The sequence below is a fragment of the Copidosoma floridanum genome, unplaced genomic scaffold (genome assembly GCF_036245765.1).
Source record: "Copidosoma floridanum isolate Cflo_tuat_1 unplaced genomic scaffold, Cflo_Japanese_pri ptg000018l, whole genome shotgun sequence".
NCBI classification, from domain to species: Eukaryota; Metazoa; Arthropoda; class Insecta; order Hymenoptera; family Encyrtidae; genus Copidosoma; species Copidosoma floridanum.
In genome coordinates, this window is record NW_028321895.1 from 2,980,227 (window position 1) to 2,996,852 (window position 16,626).

Here is a 16,626-nt window from a genome sequence, read left to right on the forward strand (position 1 = left end):
AAAATACATTTCTATACGACAGAAGTTACTCAAGTAAAATTTTTATGTATATAAAAAAAAGCAATATAAACTAACTATTGTTATCGTAAAAAAAATGTAAATGTGTTATAAACATCGAAAACAATGTAAAGAATCTATCAAAACTGGTTAAAGTATTTTTTTTTTTACTTGTAAAACAATTTTCATATCACAATTTTTTTTTTATAAATTAATGACGTTAATATGGATTGGAAGCCGATCTCAGAGTTTAGTACTTCATCGGTAAGGTTCAAAGTTTGTTTCACCATGGGTATAAAAACTCGTGATACCCGTGATAACCGGATGCCAAATCTAGAGAGAGAATAGTAATGCAAAAAATTCAAAAATAAGGATTTTTGAGATGTTGGTGCTGAAGAATGTGAAAAAGTTATAGCTACGCTCTCCAGATGAAAGATTAAATAACTTATTCTCCCGTTAAGGTGGCTTGGGCGGTTGGTACCGTACGTAAAGTAGGGTGCCATAAGGGACTCTAAAAAATCAACACTTTTCGACGATAAATTTTTCAATAAATATGGTTATTTCGATAAAGCCAAAGTACAAGATCAAGAAATTGCCAGAAAATAACCGTGAAATTATAGTTGTGAAAATTGGGAGATGTAAGGCAAGCCAGATTAATATTTCATACTTTTCTTCTGATTTTTTGTTAAGTTAAGTCGTTGGCCCTATATTTTTGAGAATTTAATAGATTCTTTGTCAAAAAATACACAAGATCCATTTAAAATTTTTGAGGTTAGTCAAAGATTCCCGAAGATATAGTAGATTTTGTGACCACTGTTCATAAGATTAAATTGGTAAAAGTAGCGAGTTGCAAAAAAATGAAGTGGTTAACCTCAGTATTTTGTTATCGTAAATGAATTTGGCGGAATTTATTTACATAATTCCAGAATTTCAGAGGATTCAATCAAGCCGATAAAAATCGCCCAAGCCACCTTAAAATTAAAAAGTTACTAAATGTGAAAAATGGGAACAGGATGATTTTTCATTGGAAATTACCCCCTCATGATTTAATGACGTATCAGGCTATATGTTACTATAGCTTACTGATAATACGGATTTGACACCCACCACATGACAAAATTTTAATGGGTTAACAATGACTGTAGAGCTGGACACAAGACTGAAGGTATCTCGCCTCATCTCCTTTTATGGCAGCGCTACCGATGAGGTACTTAAATGCGGGTCAGCTCCCGGTCTAATAGAATAGCTGCTCAAGGAACAAAAGTCTACCTTAATATGATACGAAAGGATTATTATAAAACACAAGACCAGTAGTCAATAACGTGGTCGCAAACCGTAAATGAATTTTCTATTTAATTTAACATTCATTTTTCATTGCAGCATAATTTAGTAACTATAAAAAATTATTCGAAATTGATGTCCACATGTTGTATGGTTTTCGTAAAAAAATGTTCTAAAATATAATCAAAAAATTTGTAAGCAGGTACAGATTTTCCAATCACAAAAAAAAATTCAATGGGTATTATAAGATTCAGTTTTATGTTACATTAAAATTTTAGAATTTTATATATTTATAGTGTATTTATATGAATTTTGGATGTCAGTTACAATTTTTTTTGCTCCATGTGCTAATAAAAAATGTTATTTCATAGATTTCATCAGTATCGACTCTCTATTTATCTAAATATGCGGTTCATATTTCCAGCGTAATAATTTTATAACCCGTTATATTTTTTATTTATAGTTAAAAATTTTAGCTTCTTGTAACTTTTTAAATTTGTAGTTTTTGTCAATTTGTGTTCTCTGCAAACCACGAAAGCAATTGCAAGCATTATCACGTAACGGGTAGTATAAATTTGTAAAACAACATAAATTTATCATGATTGCTGCAACCGTGGGCACCCAAAGTCAGAATAAAAGAGACAAGACACGCTATAAATAGATAATTATTTCTGATATCGTAGCTTACAATCTCCATACTATGTATGGATGTGTTATAAAAAAAAAAAATTAAACAGCGACACGGAGTGCAGTGGGTACTTTTTATCCTTGCAAAAGCGAATCGCGACTCACAATACAAAGCTTTGTACGTACTAACGAAAACTATAGATTCTATCAGAGTTAAAAAAAAGGGATAAAAAATAAAGAAATCACATTAGTGTAAGCAATACCAATAAATCGTGGAGCTCGCGAGTATAGGTCTGCACCATGACAAGCTCTACGTGTCAGCATCAGCATTTGAGGAACCACCACGAGGCAAACTCATCAATTCGGAACTGTGATCTTGGCGCTTTCTTGGAGCGGCTGGCCATCGGGTTTTGTGTATAGGATCTCTGCGTATTCGGTCTTTTCTTCGTTGAGCCGTCGAGCCCCTGGCTGCTGATGGGGGTGGGCTAGATCAAGCTCGGCGTAGACTATGCCCACGTCGTTTCCGGCTGGGCGTGTTGGCGTCTCTGCTGCCACTGTGGTCACCTCGCTGGATGGAATCTGTTGGCAAAGGTACGAGATGGGAGTTTGAATATTACGTTACATTGAGTTGCGGTTACTAACATAAATACCGGACGAAAACTATCCAGGAAGTGTCGAGAATCGGTATACGAAATTTCAGCAAAATCGATTGAGTAGTAGTCGCAGTTTGCGATTGCAACAGTTTTTGTGATCACTAACAATATAATAAAAGTTAAAAATTTTCTTATTGGCGAAACAAAACGCATCAATTGGGCAACTAGTTAAGTCTTACTTTACTTGGGCCATGTTTTAACTTTTCCAAGTATTTGTTAAATCTCTGTAATTGCATTTGAGTAGCTATTACATAAACACTGATAGAGTTTATTTAGGGAGTTGAATGAACCGTCAATTTGAAAAAATATTTTAAATTTTTCACGATAAAAAATGACAGAAAACCGATTTAGTTTAACACAATTTTGTGATTTACAGTATCTCATTAATATAAATTATCTCATTCATATAAATTCCTTCCTTATAGTAATACCGTTAAAGTAATTTAAAAATTTTGTAGTTTTTACACTTTTGTACCGATTATTAAACTTCAACTCTTCCATATTCATTTCTATATTTTATTTTATTAGCAATTCGATTTTATAGTTATTTCATATTTGTAATATTCCATTTCATTTATCTTCTCAGACAATAATAATTTATTTATACTGTTATCATTCCATTTTCTTATGTCTCATTCAAAGAGCCTTCTTTACTTCCCATGTAAAAATTCATATCTCCTTAAAACTTTTAAGTTTCACGGAGAAAATGTGATTAGAAATGAAACTATACATCTCAATAATATTTTGAAACATTATTTATTAGTTACTCATATTGATGAAATTTAAAGTAAGTATATTAGTCTTAAATTAGTTGAATTATTCACTCTATTTTTGGAGCAGAATTTTATGTGCGTGTGTTTATGTGCACTTACATCATAAATAAATCAAAGTAATTTCGGGAATTTTCTTTTTTTCCTATCTGTTAATTTTTTCTTATCATATACACTCATGCTTCTCAGTCAATAAAAATTATAATAATTGATTTAATACTGCATAAAAATTTATACTTACAGTAACTTTGTATTACATTAGAATCTACGAATCATTTGAAGACTCTCGAAAATAGGGCTACACAGTTTAAATTATTAGCATAAAGTGTGAAGACCTCATAGTTTCTATGGATAAGAGAAAAAGTGTGAATACAACAAACAGCTGATTGACTTTTTAAGGTGCCTGTATACACTAGATAATTTAGTCTGAGTCGACGCAGGATGACTACAACTATTACGCTACCTTCTAGTAAGTATTTAGTTTTTTGCTCATTATTTTTTACTTTTGGAAAATTGATTCGCTTCAACAAAACTTTTCTAAAAAATATTAAGGATTCTTGTTTAATAAAAATTCAATTGTTACTATTTAATAAATGGCAGTCAATTTTTCTGCACGTCAGCCTACATTAACGAAACATTGAATATCTGTCAAGGACACTCTGATTAATGCAAATTGGTTTTTATGGTTTGATACTTCTCCGTAAGACGATAATTTACGTACACGTGTGCCGATACTAAATCAATTAGTTACTACGCTGATTTGTTTGTCATGAGCACTTCAATTTATTTTTTCTTCTAATCATCGATCTGCATCAATCATTTTGTACTACAGTGCCAATCATTTTAATTAATGAATTTTTACGTCATGCAAATGAAATTCGAAAACTTATTTCAACTTTAATTGATAGTGCTTTTGAATACCCCGTTTGCATCAATTAATTTTTTTCTTAAAAATACAAATAAAAAATTAAAACTGCACTTATATTTACTATAGGTAATAATGAAATAATATATATTTTTTAGTCTATAAAGTGATGATGTAAAGTTATTAACGTAATAAAAACATTTTTCCTACCTTTTCATCATCCATCGTTACAACAGTTCGCACTGTGTCAGTATCGGCCCCAGAAACCTTGTCCTTTTTCTGCTTGAAAAGCTGCAAGAGATTAATTTTTGGCCTGCTTCGTCCACCAGTTTTTCCAGAGTCAACCTCAGTTCTTGAGAAACGGCCAGTGCTTTCAGTGTCGCTTCTAATTTTTAATAAATAAGAGTTTTCATTTTTTTTTACAACTAATTCTTAACTACGTAGGTATGATATTCAATAATTAAGCTTTGAAAAATTATTTGAATGAGTGGATTGAATTGCATTGTATTAAAATGAGTGGATGAATTTTTTTCACACAGAAATTATTTAAAAAACATATTAAATTATTTGGTTATAAACTTTTAACTTTGCAATAAATGAAAAAGAAAAAAAGCTAGTAGTTAGTAAAAATATGAGAATAACTATAACATGGATTTAACCGTTTTTTTATTTTATCCATTTATGTACTCCAATGAGAAAACTTCAATTAACTTGAAACTATGCTCCACCTGATTTATGTTACAACTTATAACTAATTTTTTGTATTTATATGGTCTTTGTAACTGAATTGCTGTTTAAGAAATAAACTTAAACATTTTATTAATTAAAATAGAATTTAAAATCTTAATAAAGCCATATAACCCTTTTTTTACAATAAACTGTAAAACACAATTGTTAAAATAATAAACAACTAAAACCTGTATCAGAACTAGAAGTAATCGATTTGACGATGAAATCAGCATTTAACTGACATAGGTTACTTTTCATTCAAAAATTTCTTTGTTTTGTATAGCTTGTGAAGTATTTTGTAATAAATTGAGTTAGATTTTTTAACTACTACCGAAAAAAAACATGTGATTGGCTAAAGATTTCTTGCAATGTTAGTATTGAATCAGTTTGTATTAAAATTAATAATTTTCTGGTAAATATAAAATTTTCTTTACAATGTTATGAACAAAATCCAGATCAGAGCTCGGGTAGCTTAAATGATACATATTTTACCTACAGTACGAGAACTAACTCTCTGACGATTCGTAACGCGTTATTTAATTTTTTTTTTTTTGTAAATACTGGATATAATGTGTGACACAATTAAAAGAAATAAATTAAGTAAATTCACAACTACTTCTACAAATATATCAATAATGTAAGGTATTTTTAAGATTTGTCATTGACTCAAAGAACCTTGAGCAACACGTGAATTCAATTTTTTGAGCAATTAATATATAATTTTCTACTTTATTAGTTTTTTATTCATTGGTTGACGATAATCGTTATTATGATACTGTCAAAATGATAGTGAGAAGTAATGCCACTTTTTTCAAACTGATTCATTTACAAAATCTCATCTTTGATGTGTTGTTTGTATTCATTCAAAAAAAAAAACTAATTCAAAAACTTTTTGCTGAGTGAGTTTTCTTTATGAAACACAACAATTTTCGATGACAAATTTTCGACGTGATATCATTTATTACGTACGAGATGTCACATGAGACATACGTGGAGTCGCAAAAAAATGACTAGCGTACACAATAATTTTCTACTGTGCTCCAATTTTTCCTTATCTTAACTTGATTCATAACAAAATTAATTGAAAAACCTACGCACTTCACCTGGCACTTGCGCTCGTATAATCGATTCACGGAAAAGTGGCATTGAATAAAAAGTTGCTCCTGATTTTTGAAAATTTAACGTGTAAGTACATAATGATGTTTCCTCCACTGAAAGATTTAGTTTATAAATACTTTATTATAGAAAATTGAAAAGCTTTTCAGTTTACAAAACAAAAATTATCGTTAAAATTTATCACAAACTTTCAGCACTTTTTAAAACTACTCAGTTTTTAATTTGATCCTCAATAATTTTAAAAGGGCACCTTAGAACACGAAATTTAAATTTCGCATTTCATGATAGTTATTTACTTTAGTTGTGATGAATTTAAAATATTTGGTTTGCTAACCCACCCTTTTTTCCTGATCTTTTATTCACGAATATTTTGTGTATTAAACGAAAATGAACGAGAGTTAAGATACATTTAAGTGATCCTAAGATCGTTAACCATTGAGGAGTGGATTTAACCTTATATGAAGAATCTTTTGTACACGGGAAAAAATATTTAGATTTAGCATGCTCAGTATATTTATTACGTGCTTAGAAAAGTTTTATGGTATATAACCTAATACTACGGAGAAATAATGTACGTTTTATCAAAATAATTTAACCAATATCTCAATAACTTTATCGATCATAATCCCAATTGTTATACGTGCAATAATATTTTTTTAATATAATACAAGAAAAAAACCTAGTCCAAATCCTTTGTTTTGCACTAAACGACTAGCCCCACCGTGATTTGTAAGGCATTTCAGTTCTTTTTATCATCAATTTATGGAAAATTAAAATAGTGGAACCATAGTATTAATCGTTTTCGTAAAAATGGTAAGCATAATTAAAAATTAAAAAAAATGTGAAGTACTGATGGAGTAGAATAGTAATTTATTGGTGGCATAATATGTTAAAAGCTTATGATGTTGGAAAACAAAAAACACTAACGAAGCATTTAAAACCCTTTTTATATTTTACTATGCAGTGCTCCGATAAAAATCTTTTTTTTTTTAAATGTAATAACTAAAGAAAATTCTATCTCTATTGGTTGAGACAAAAAAAATAACACTTAATCGGTGCTATCTGATTCAAATAATTTTTCATACAATTAAATTTTTTTTTAACATTAATAGATTTGAGTAAGCTTTGTCAATCACACAAACATCTGTTGTCATTTTTAATCCCAAAATAATATGATTACGTATTTTAAGCACAACTAAAATCGTTTGTAGCCATCTTGCATATACTTTTTCACTAGAAACTTCATTGTTTGTATGAGCTGATCAAATATTAATTGCTATGATGCGTTGTACACTGAGAAAAAAATAATAAAAATTGTAGAGGAATTCTATCAAAAATTACCATTCTGTGTATAGTGGATTCTGTTAACATTATGGTTAGCACAATAAGAATTCTATGCAGGAAGGTAAAATTTATTAACTGATTCTTTTAAGGTTTACTGTTGTAAGCATAATTCTAACTATTCAAACTAAATTTTACTGTTAAAACAATCATCTTTACTATTAAAATATGGAATTTCTCTACAATTTTTATTTTACTTTTTTCTCTCAGTGCATATAAACGTGGAAAAACTTGAATTAGCCGTGTACTCTCTAACTACGTTAGGTAAAAGTAGATATTCGTGAAACATGCCCCTACTACATACATACATGCATACTTCGTATGAAAATGATTTTAAACCCATTATATGTGAAACCTTATCAGACTTAAAAAAGAACATCAAAATATTTTTTTTTTTAATTGAATTTTTTTTTACGAAGTATAAAAGGAACGAACATAACACAACCATTCTTTCTGGTAGGCTATACGATACGTGACTTATGAAATTTATTAACTTGATTGTTAAATACTGTTGTATAGGAACATACTGATCCTATAATTAATGGTTCACAACAATAACAATATTATTCTAGTAAAAAAAACTGGGCAAATCAGTAAAGTCATTTGTGTTTATGTTCCATAATAGGGACATAAATTAAGAACAATAGGTAGCTGCGAAAATAACTCGTTCCATAATTATGTACATCAAATCTTGAAAAAAAAATCACCTTTGTACTACTCAGTGAGTGTTTTTTGAATATACAACTTTTTCAATGAAAAAGAAGATATCTTTACTTCATGAAACACCTACGATTATCTTCCGTTACATGTACTTTTAATTTAGTGTGTAAAAAAAAGCTAAATTATTAGAAAAGCTCAAAAAAGTGTGCAAACAAGACAAAAGTGAGAAGCGAAATAACCCAGCGCTTAAATTCACACGAAAAAAATAAAGCATGAACAACTGGCAACACGAAATCTCTCGCTCTACCACAGCTTCAAGCTAAAATGCAGTAAACGTGAGCTTAAGTAAATAATAACTTATTGTACATATATACGTATACGTTTATGAATGGACGGCGGTTTGCGACAATTTAACGGATTCTGAATATCATTTTGAGGCATGAAAAAAAATAAAAAGGTGCTCCTTGCCTTCGCGGACTGGCATCGTCAGTTTTTGGTTTGAAGAAGCGAAGTAGATTTACGCTCTCCGCCGGTTCCGCTAAGTCTCTGCAAAATGTGCGAGTCATGCGAACAGATCATAACCAGTGTGTACCTTTTCTCATATGTTCCCTCCCTTTCGAACACTTATGATCAACTCAAAAAACAGTATGTACAGAAAATTGTGGACAAGACAACAAAAAAACTTGAATTACAGTGGTTATTGATTATACAACTTACTACTTAGTTCTTGAATAATAATTAACTATGGAAATGAAAAATCTACGGGACATTAGTTACACAAAGATTTCCAAATAACTCTAACTAATAAGAATCTAGCAGAAACGTAAATATATTGCAATTTACTTACGATTCTCCGATGTTCCTCTTGTCTGAACCACCTGAAATCCATGGAAAACAAATAGTTGTACATAACGACTTTAAAGTAAAAAATTATGTAAAAAATAAAATAAATAAGTTATTATTAGAAATTAAAACGACAGCATTGGAATTGACTTAAAAAAAAACAACGCATGTACTTGTATGATCCAAAGACTTTTTTGTGTTTGCGTTTTTGGTTTTCTTTTTTTGTCGTCGATCAAGTTGTATTTTAAGAGCATGTGCTTGGTATAATTACCATTTGTAGATAAGGAATATAAGAACTGTAGTCTTGTCATGTTAGTTAAAATGAATTTGAATAATTAGTAAAATTTTCCAAATTATACCCCCTATTTGACTCAAGTTTTTTTTTAAGTAACAACTAATTGGCCGAGCGCTGTTCGTTATTAACTAATAGTCACAAAAATACGACATTTTAAAAGTTTTCATTAAACATTTAAAAAATTGTCAGTCGTACTTAAAAAATGTTAAATACAAATTTTGTAGCTGACTTAATCATCTACAATTTTTAATTAAAAAAATGATATTATGACCATTAAGTTGCAATATGCAAAGAAATCAAGAAACCATCATTTTTGTATTTATTGGATATCTATTATGGCAATTGTAAGAGGATACCGAAATTCACCAAAATGCTAAAAATTATTTTTAGAAAAATCAACTATCAAATATCTCATTGGTTCTAAAAAAACGGAGTAATTCAATTATGTTGCTAGCATTTTTTTGCAAATTAAGAAACAACAGTGTTGTACGACCAATACAAGAAAAAGTATTTTTTTTTTTTATATTTAACCGCTGTCAATTTGTTCATCGACATTAAGACGCAAAATAAGCATAGCACAGCATTAGAATTACACTTTAAAATGATCCTTCATTTAATCGCGTACGACTTACCATTAGGTGGCTGCAATGAAATTAAGTACCTCATTATTATTTACTATTACCAGTGAATAATGTGCTTGATGCCAGAAGGTGGGGGAGAGTCTACTTGTCGGTGACGTCTCGGCCACTTGTGCATTGTTATCGATACACTTCACAAATAATTGTCATGAAAGACATGCACCAAATATTTAAGCCCTTGTATAAAGAGGAGACCTCAATTCGTGCATAGTTGTCTTACAAAGTCCTCTACACCAGCCTAAAGGTATACTCTGTACAGCTTACTTCACGACAATAATTTGTAGAATGTATCAATGAATACAGTTTTTCCATGCCCCGTTATATTCCTTAGTTTATGCATACATGTATCATTAAATTGAATCAATAAAAAAAATGAGAAATAAAATTAATCTTACCCTCTAACAGACATAATATTATTTTCATCATCATTTTTCATAAATCGACAAACTACCTCAAACTGAACTAAATAAAAGAGTAGCTAAAAATATTTTTTAGTACAAAGCAGCCATTTATTATAAAAAACTGCGATTTCATTATTAAATATTAAAATATATGATTCAAGCATGCATCAGTTTCTTGGTTTCTTGTAATTTGCAACATAATTTTCAATCATAACGGATTCTTTTTTTACATAATGTTTTAATCAGTTTAGTAATCTACGTATTTAACCATTAAAATTTTCCAGTGAAACCTTTAGTTTTTTCAATATTTAATAAAAAAGAATAATTTAATAATAACGAATTACGCTCGAACACCTCATTGTTTCTCTCTTTTACGTATTTGGTAAAATACTATTTCCAAGCGATTAAAATTGTAACTAGGATTGAACAAGACTTTGGCCTCTGGGCATCTGATTCTACTTATCTAATTTGGACGAAATCAATATTTTAAAAAATTACTTAATATACTTTGTTTTTTAAACCAAATAAGTTCAATTTTGTTTCGGAAGAGACAAAAACAAAAACTGAATGATACTGAGCCCTAACTGAACCAGCTTTAAATCCTACAGTAACACATAAACCAGGGAATAAATAAAAACTAAAAGTACTCCGTGAGAAAAAGTTTGCGGGTTTAAAGACATTGAACTCCAATCAATTTGTTTTTAAAACAAATGTTTTTATTTAAAAAATCATGTGGTTCCTAAGTATAATAGAGCGATAAATTAATTTAATTTTCATTATTATTACGTACAGCTCTTTCTATATATTGATTTTCTTTAGTCTTCAATAATTTTTATTACTAACCGATTTATCTCCACATCGCAGTTATGTATCTACATGAACAGATACAAAATTTCTCATTTTTGCTCTCCATTAACTTTATATTTGTCTTACATAGTTGCTTCGCTTTTTCACCGTAATATATATATATATATTTTATATATGCCGTAACATTTAGATTTAGATTTTTCTCAATAGTTGTTTTTAATGCAAAGTAGCGATCTCTGAAATGATTTTAGGTTTAACTTTGACGTGTCCGAGGAAAAACATTCACTTTGTAAAACATTAATCGCTTATTACATTATACGTCTAAAAATCGGAAGAATGTGTGGAAAATCCTTTAGGAATTTATCGTCAGGAATACAAAATGATATAAAAAAGTTTAAAAAATTTCATACTAAAATTTCTCTTTTTTTTTCAGAGAACGCCCACTTTATATATATAATAATGATAATAACTATTTTTATTTTCGTCGTTGTGATACCTAAATCTTAAATTAACGTAAACATATATATTTATATAATTTACTTATTTATATATATATATATATATATTTATACTCGTATGGTCAACGATCATCGTGCCCGTATATCCTCATATATTTCATATATTTACGATAAGTTTCACAAATTTCTTTTCCACCAAAAGTTACATTCCCAATCATCGTATCGTAATAATTATAACTATAACACTGTATAAGTCAAACGTTTTTCATCCGAAACCAATGCACATAATAATATCGTGTACCATACTAACGGGTCGTAGCACACGACCATCGGGTTAATCGATCAAAGTCTTTATTTTAAAATCAATTTGATTGAATCCGTTATTTTAAAATAAATCTTAACAATTAAGTCACTGCACGCCCAACTCGTGCATACCGTAAATAACATTTGTACATTGAAATATGCGCCTGCATTCCCTCCACGACACGTGAAAATCATCATATGGAGTTAAAGCTGCTACTCTCAACCTATTTCCACGAAATGCCATCGCCAAATAATCGTCACTCCTATGCTTGCTTGCTCCTCTCATCGAAAATGTAAATCATTATTTTTTCAAGTCTTATCCATACTTAGTCACGCGCACATGGGTAAGTAAATTATTTCTTTCAATTTCCAGTGGTTAAGAACCATGATTCTACCAGCAGCGCGGTGTGTACATTTCCATGTAAACGCATTTACGTCAAGTATGATGTATAGCGTGTCCATAAAAACAACGATGCGACACGCGAGGACAAGAGCCACGAGAGAAATAAAAAGGCGGTCTGATGGGCGAGTATCAGCGCGGGCGTTGGTCACCGCGCCGTTGCATGTTTATTGCGGAGGAGTTACTGCCGAAGCTAACAATACCTCGTTGGCCGAAGCTCCGCGTCGTTCTTTCATTACTACACGCTTTTTCAGGCTCCGAAATGTTTCTGGCGCATTTTTACGGCGGCGAGCTCACTTTTCTCCCTGTTTCTTTAGTTTCGTGTTCCCGCGGGATCGTAAAATGCTAAAAGTGTCGCTATCCGCGTTTACGGTGCTCCTGGCTGCTGGTAGGTTGTTACCGGGCACGGAAAATCCTATCGAAATCCTCCCATCTTTCATCCACCACGACTGTCTACGAATTTTGGATGAAGTGTAAAAAGCAGGTTTCTCTACGTTTTCCCAATTTGTTGAATGTGTTTTTTTTTTTTTTTTTTTTTTTTTCACTGTTCTTGCACACGCTCATGTTTGACACTTATTATTACGACACAATTTCCATCCTCCATCATTACGTGGTTTGATTATTTTACTTAAACCTTACCTGAATAGAGTTTCAATAAAACAACGAATCCACCGACTGACGTTTGAAGAATCGCCGTGTTTGTTCAACGTAACGCGATCGAAAGAGTAATTTTGTACAATTTTCTAAGTGCTTTATAATTCAATCCAACGAGCTAAGGAACGTCTCAAAATTATACGGATACGTTGCACATTCATCTGTTCAGCTGTTCAATCTCATTAACGTTTTGAAGCGATTCGTCAACGTCACGCGGTGACTCTGCATTTCTTAAACACCGAGTTAAACATTGCTCTGCCGGACAATAACACTTTATTTTTCTTTTGATTATGAATCACAACTATACGGGTCATTGGCAATTGGGATGCAAGATTTCTTGTTTTCTCTAGTATTGATAGTCTCCAAACTTTCATTTTTCACTATTTTTTGTTGCAAGCCAAGTGCCTCGACTCTTCATTTTCGAAATTGTAACGGATCATCGATATAGCGTTCAATCTTATTACAGTAATATTTATAATATGTATATAGGTATATATTGCCTTTATCAATATCTCTTTAATTTTATGTACACAACACGCGCGAATAAGTCGAGGCAAATCAACGATAATTGGGTTTCTGCATTCACGTTTGATCTCCGCTACAAAATCGCTGAACCAGAGCTCCCACCTGTTCCCGTGACTCGGACTATTTGCTTTTAGCTTAGAGGTCGCGTTCACTCCTCTCTCTTTTGGACTTTGGGCCACAGATATATAGTCGCTTTCCTCCTTGCTTCGAAACAAATGGAATCTTCGCTAGCCGCGAGGGTCAGCTATTTTGATTTTTTCGTTTGAGCTTCGCTTAGCTTATTACAAACAGATTTAGCTGATTTAAATATGTCATTTAGACATTGTATGTGGCTAAAAAGTCTTATAGTTGTAAGTAAATGAATTTCAAAAAGGTACAGCAAGTTCAATGTCTTGCAAAAGTCTCGTGTGATTTTTTTTTTTCTTATGATTCAAAGTCTTTATTGTTATTATTTGTGGTCATTATAAAATTTGTCAGTTCGATAATAATAGTCAAGAAAGTAACAGTTACAAGGAAATAAAAATTACTTATAAAATTGTTGCTTTCGATAATCTCCGTTTACGGCAGTTACGTTGTGTTTTGTTGAATACATTGCATGCTTAATACTTATACGCTGGCGTACAATTTGTTGGACAATGCGAGTTTCTTCTCTTTTGTTTCTTAGCTTAACACACCAACGATATAGCGCTAAGTAAAAATTACCTGTACATGTGCATAAAAACTCTTATTGTCGAAGGCATTAACGAAAAAGTAGACAAAGCTTGTGAGTCGTTTATAAACATTTAGTAACACTTTAATGGAATGGAAAAGTATAAGGAGCTAAAAAGTTGTGATCCTATTCACAAATCGATTCAGGGAAATTCAGAATACTATGTGATAATGAAATAAATGTTTTTACGATCTTAAATAAAAATTTGTCAATTATGCATTAGTTGACATATAAATTTAGCCGCGCATTAATTTACGTGAAATACCTTTTTATAATCCCCAAAAATAACCTAACGACTTACCAATTTAAAGAATCGTTGGTTGTAAAGATAAAAATACTAATTATAATACTAAACTACAAAAAATAAATGTGATCTGAGTGCTCCACGCGTGATTTTTTACAAAAACCAAACATTATATCAAAATAAAATTTTTTATCATTTTCGCTGAAGCTAATTAAACTGCATCCTCCGGAAGTGAGAAAATAGTTTTAAGAGCCACATAATTTCCAAAAAAATTATAATTGGAAATAACACAGTTTAAAATACATACGATGAATTTATAATTAAAAAATTCAATCAAACAGATCACAATAGATAATTGAAAAGTTATTGTCTACGTTTTATAAGGTATTTAAAACATTTTCTCAATTTATTTTACTTGACATGTATAAAAAAAAAATTTCTTAATGGACGGATGCAGCCTTGGTTAACGTACAAACTTAATTTATTTAAGAATTTGCAAGAATAAACTTAGTGGATTTAATTGATCTCAAATTGTTAATACTAAAAACAAACAGTACTGTTGGGCATTTAAAAAATTTGATCATTCATGAAATAATACTGTATGAAAAGTGCTTACGTGCAAAAAAGTCATTTTTTCTTATCTCTTGCATAACGTTATTGGAATGTTAAAATGATATTATTTCCAGTCAGAATAGTTCTCGCTACAAGACTGCCGCACTATCTAACTTAAACTAAGTGTGCTGTAACTAAGGTTCGGGATGAAAAACATTTGGATTTCTCATAGTCAATTAAAAAATTGTGTCTTTCATTATTAATATTTCTTTTTTCCAATTCAGTAAGATTTAATTTTCGATGGTAAAATCGAACAAATAGAGCTAGACCTTAGTTACACACGTGCCGGAATAATTCCCGCTAAAGTAGAGTTTCATCTTACAAGATTGATTTATTTTTTTTGTTTTTTCATCAATGATGTTTTGTTTTCTTTTAGTTTAAGCTATACTTAATCTTTCTTAATAAACTATTTACAAACTCACATATACGAAAGAAAAGCGAAGTAACGCAGCAGCTAACTCGGTCTTTCACATGTAGTCAATGAAACCACGAACCCAGAGGGCTCGCCAATCACAAAATGGATAAAAAAAAGAAAACTGCTTATCAAAAAAACGGAAAACTGTACTGTTGTTACTTCGTTTTAGCGAGACATGTAAAAAAGCGTCTAAAAGTACCACAAGCGCGCGAACCTTTCGGAGCCATCGGCTGGCTAAACATCTAAAAAGAAAACAGCTGCCAGAACAAAAAATACAGTGCCAATCACAAAAAGGCCCACTCGGGGAAAAAAAAGGATTCACGCGCTTGTCGTTACTATTTTTGCTCGTCAATCAGCATCCATCTCACTCCTTTCTTATCAATTATATCTTAAAACGCAGAAAAAGAGGACGGCGCCGCTCGCCCGAGGAAAGTCCGTTCGCTTGTCCGATGTGGCTGTTGTTCTTGCGATGAGAAATAAGTGTGTTATGGCTGGTCGATCCGGGACTTTCGAGTAAACGAGGCCTCCAACACCCGAGGCCACGCGCACAGACTCGCACCCACTGCATCGGTTACAATGGTAAAAAAAAAAAACGCGTCGACGTGCAACTATTATTTTTATTTAAACATGCTGATCGCCGATTTCAAACCCAAGAGCTCTTTGGCGAATCGCACTTGTGCGGTCAACCTCCACGATCGACCGGAGCTCCGCATCGGTCATTCAAGTCGGCGATTCCAACGCAACGGGGGTGTAAGAATTTAAATGAAGTACAAAAAAGGTGGAGCACGCGAACAGTACTCCTTTCCTCGAGGGAAAAGAGCCCCGATGTCGCACGCGCTCGTCGTGCGCAATATCGTTACAGTGTAGTGTTTTGTGGACGTCGTCGCCGCGTAATTAACGTGCTCGGTGAGGTGGGGCGAGAGATGTGGCGTAGCGAGGCGGGGTTGGAGGGGCGAGGGAGAAGAGTTGTTAGACGGGCGTGTTGGTCTTCTTGTCGAGGCTGTCCTTGCCGTTGACGTACTCGCTGCTGGCGTGTATGGGGTTCTCCTGGCCGTGCTGGCTGGCCGGGACCTTCTCCTCGCTTATGATGTGCTCCTCGTGCTGGTCAGCGCCCGCGCTCCCGTCTGCCTCTTCGTCGCTCCGACGCCTCGCTGCAACAAGCAACCCCACGAATAATCGGTCAAAGGCATTTTTCGTTTACGCTTTTTTCATCCATACGTGTGGATTCTTTTTTTTTTTTTTTTTTTTTTTTTCCTCAAATGAATACTAATAAAAAAATTTTC

At 31.9% G+C, this 16,626-nt stretch overlaps 1 protein-coding gene across 1 annotated transcript in view; it reads right to left on the bottom strand.

The window, feature by feature from the left end:
* Positions 1–2,021: 2,021 nt before the first annotated feature.
* The window catches only part of LOC106636713 (fasciclin 3), a 255,150-nt gene continuing 240,545 nt past the window's right edge, over positions 2,022–16,626 (bottom strand). Inside the window, exons 9-12 of the mRNA XM_089592489.1 lie at positions 8,887–8,917; positions 8,508–8,585; positions 4,404–4,578; positions 2,022–2,484 (exon numbers count right to left, since the gene is read on the bottom strand). Coding sequence (XP_089448615.1) covers positions 2,263–2,484; positions 4,404–4,578; positions 8,508–8,585; positions 8,887–8,917 — 506 coding nt within the window. The 3' untranslated portion in view covers positions 2,022–2,262. The remainder of the gene's footprint in view (positions 2,485–4,403; positions 4,579–8,507; positions 8,586–8,886; positions 8,918–16,626) is intronic.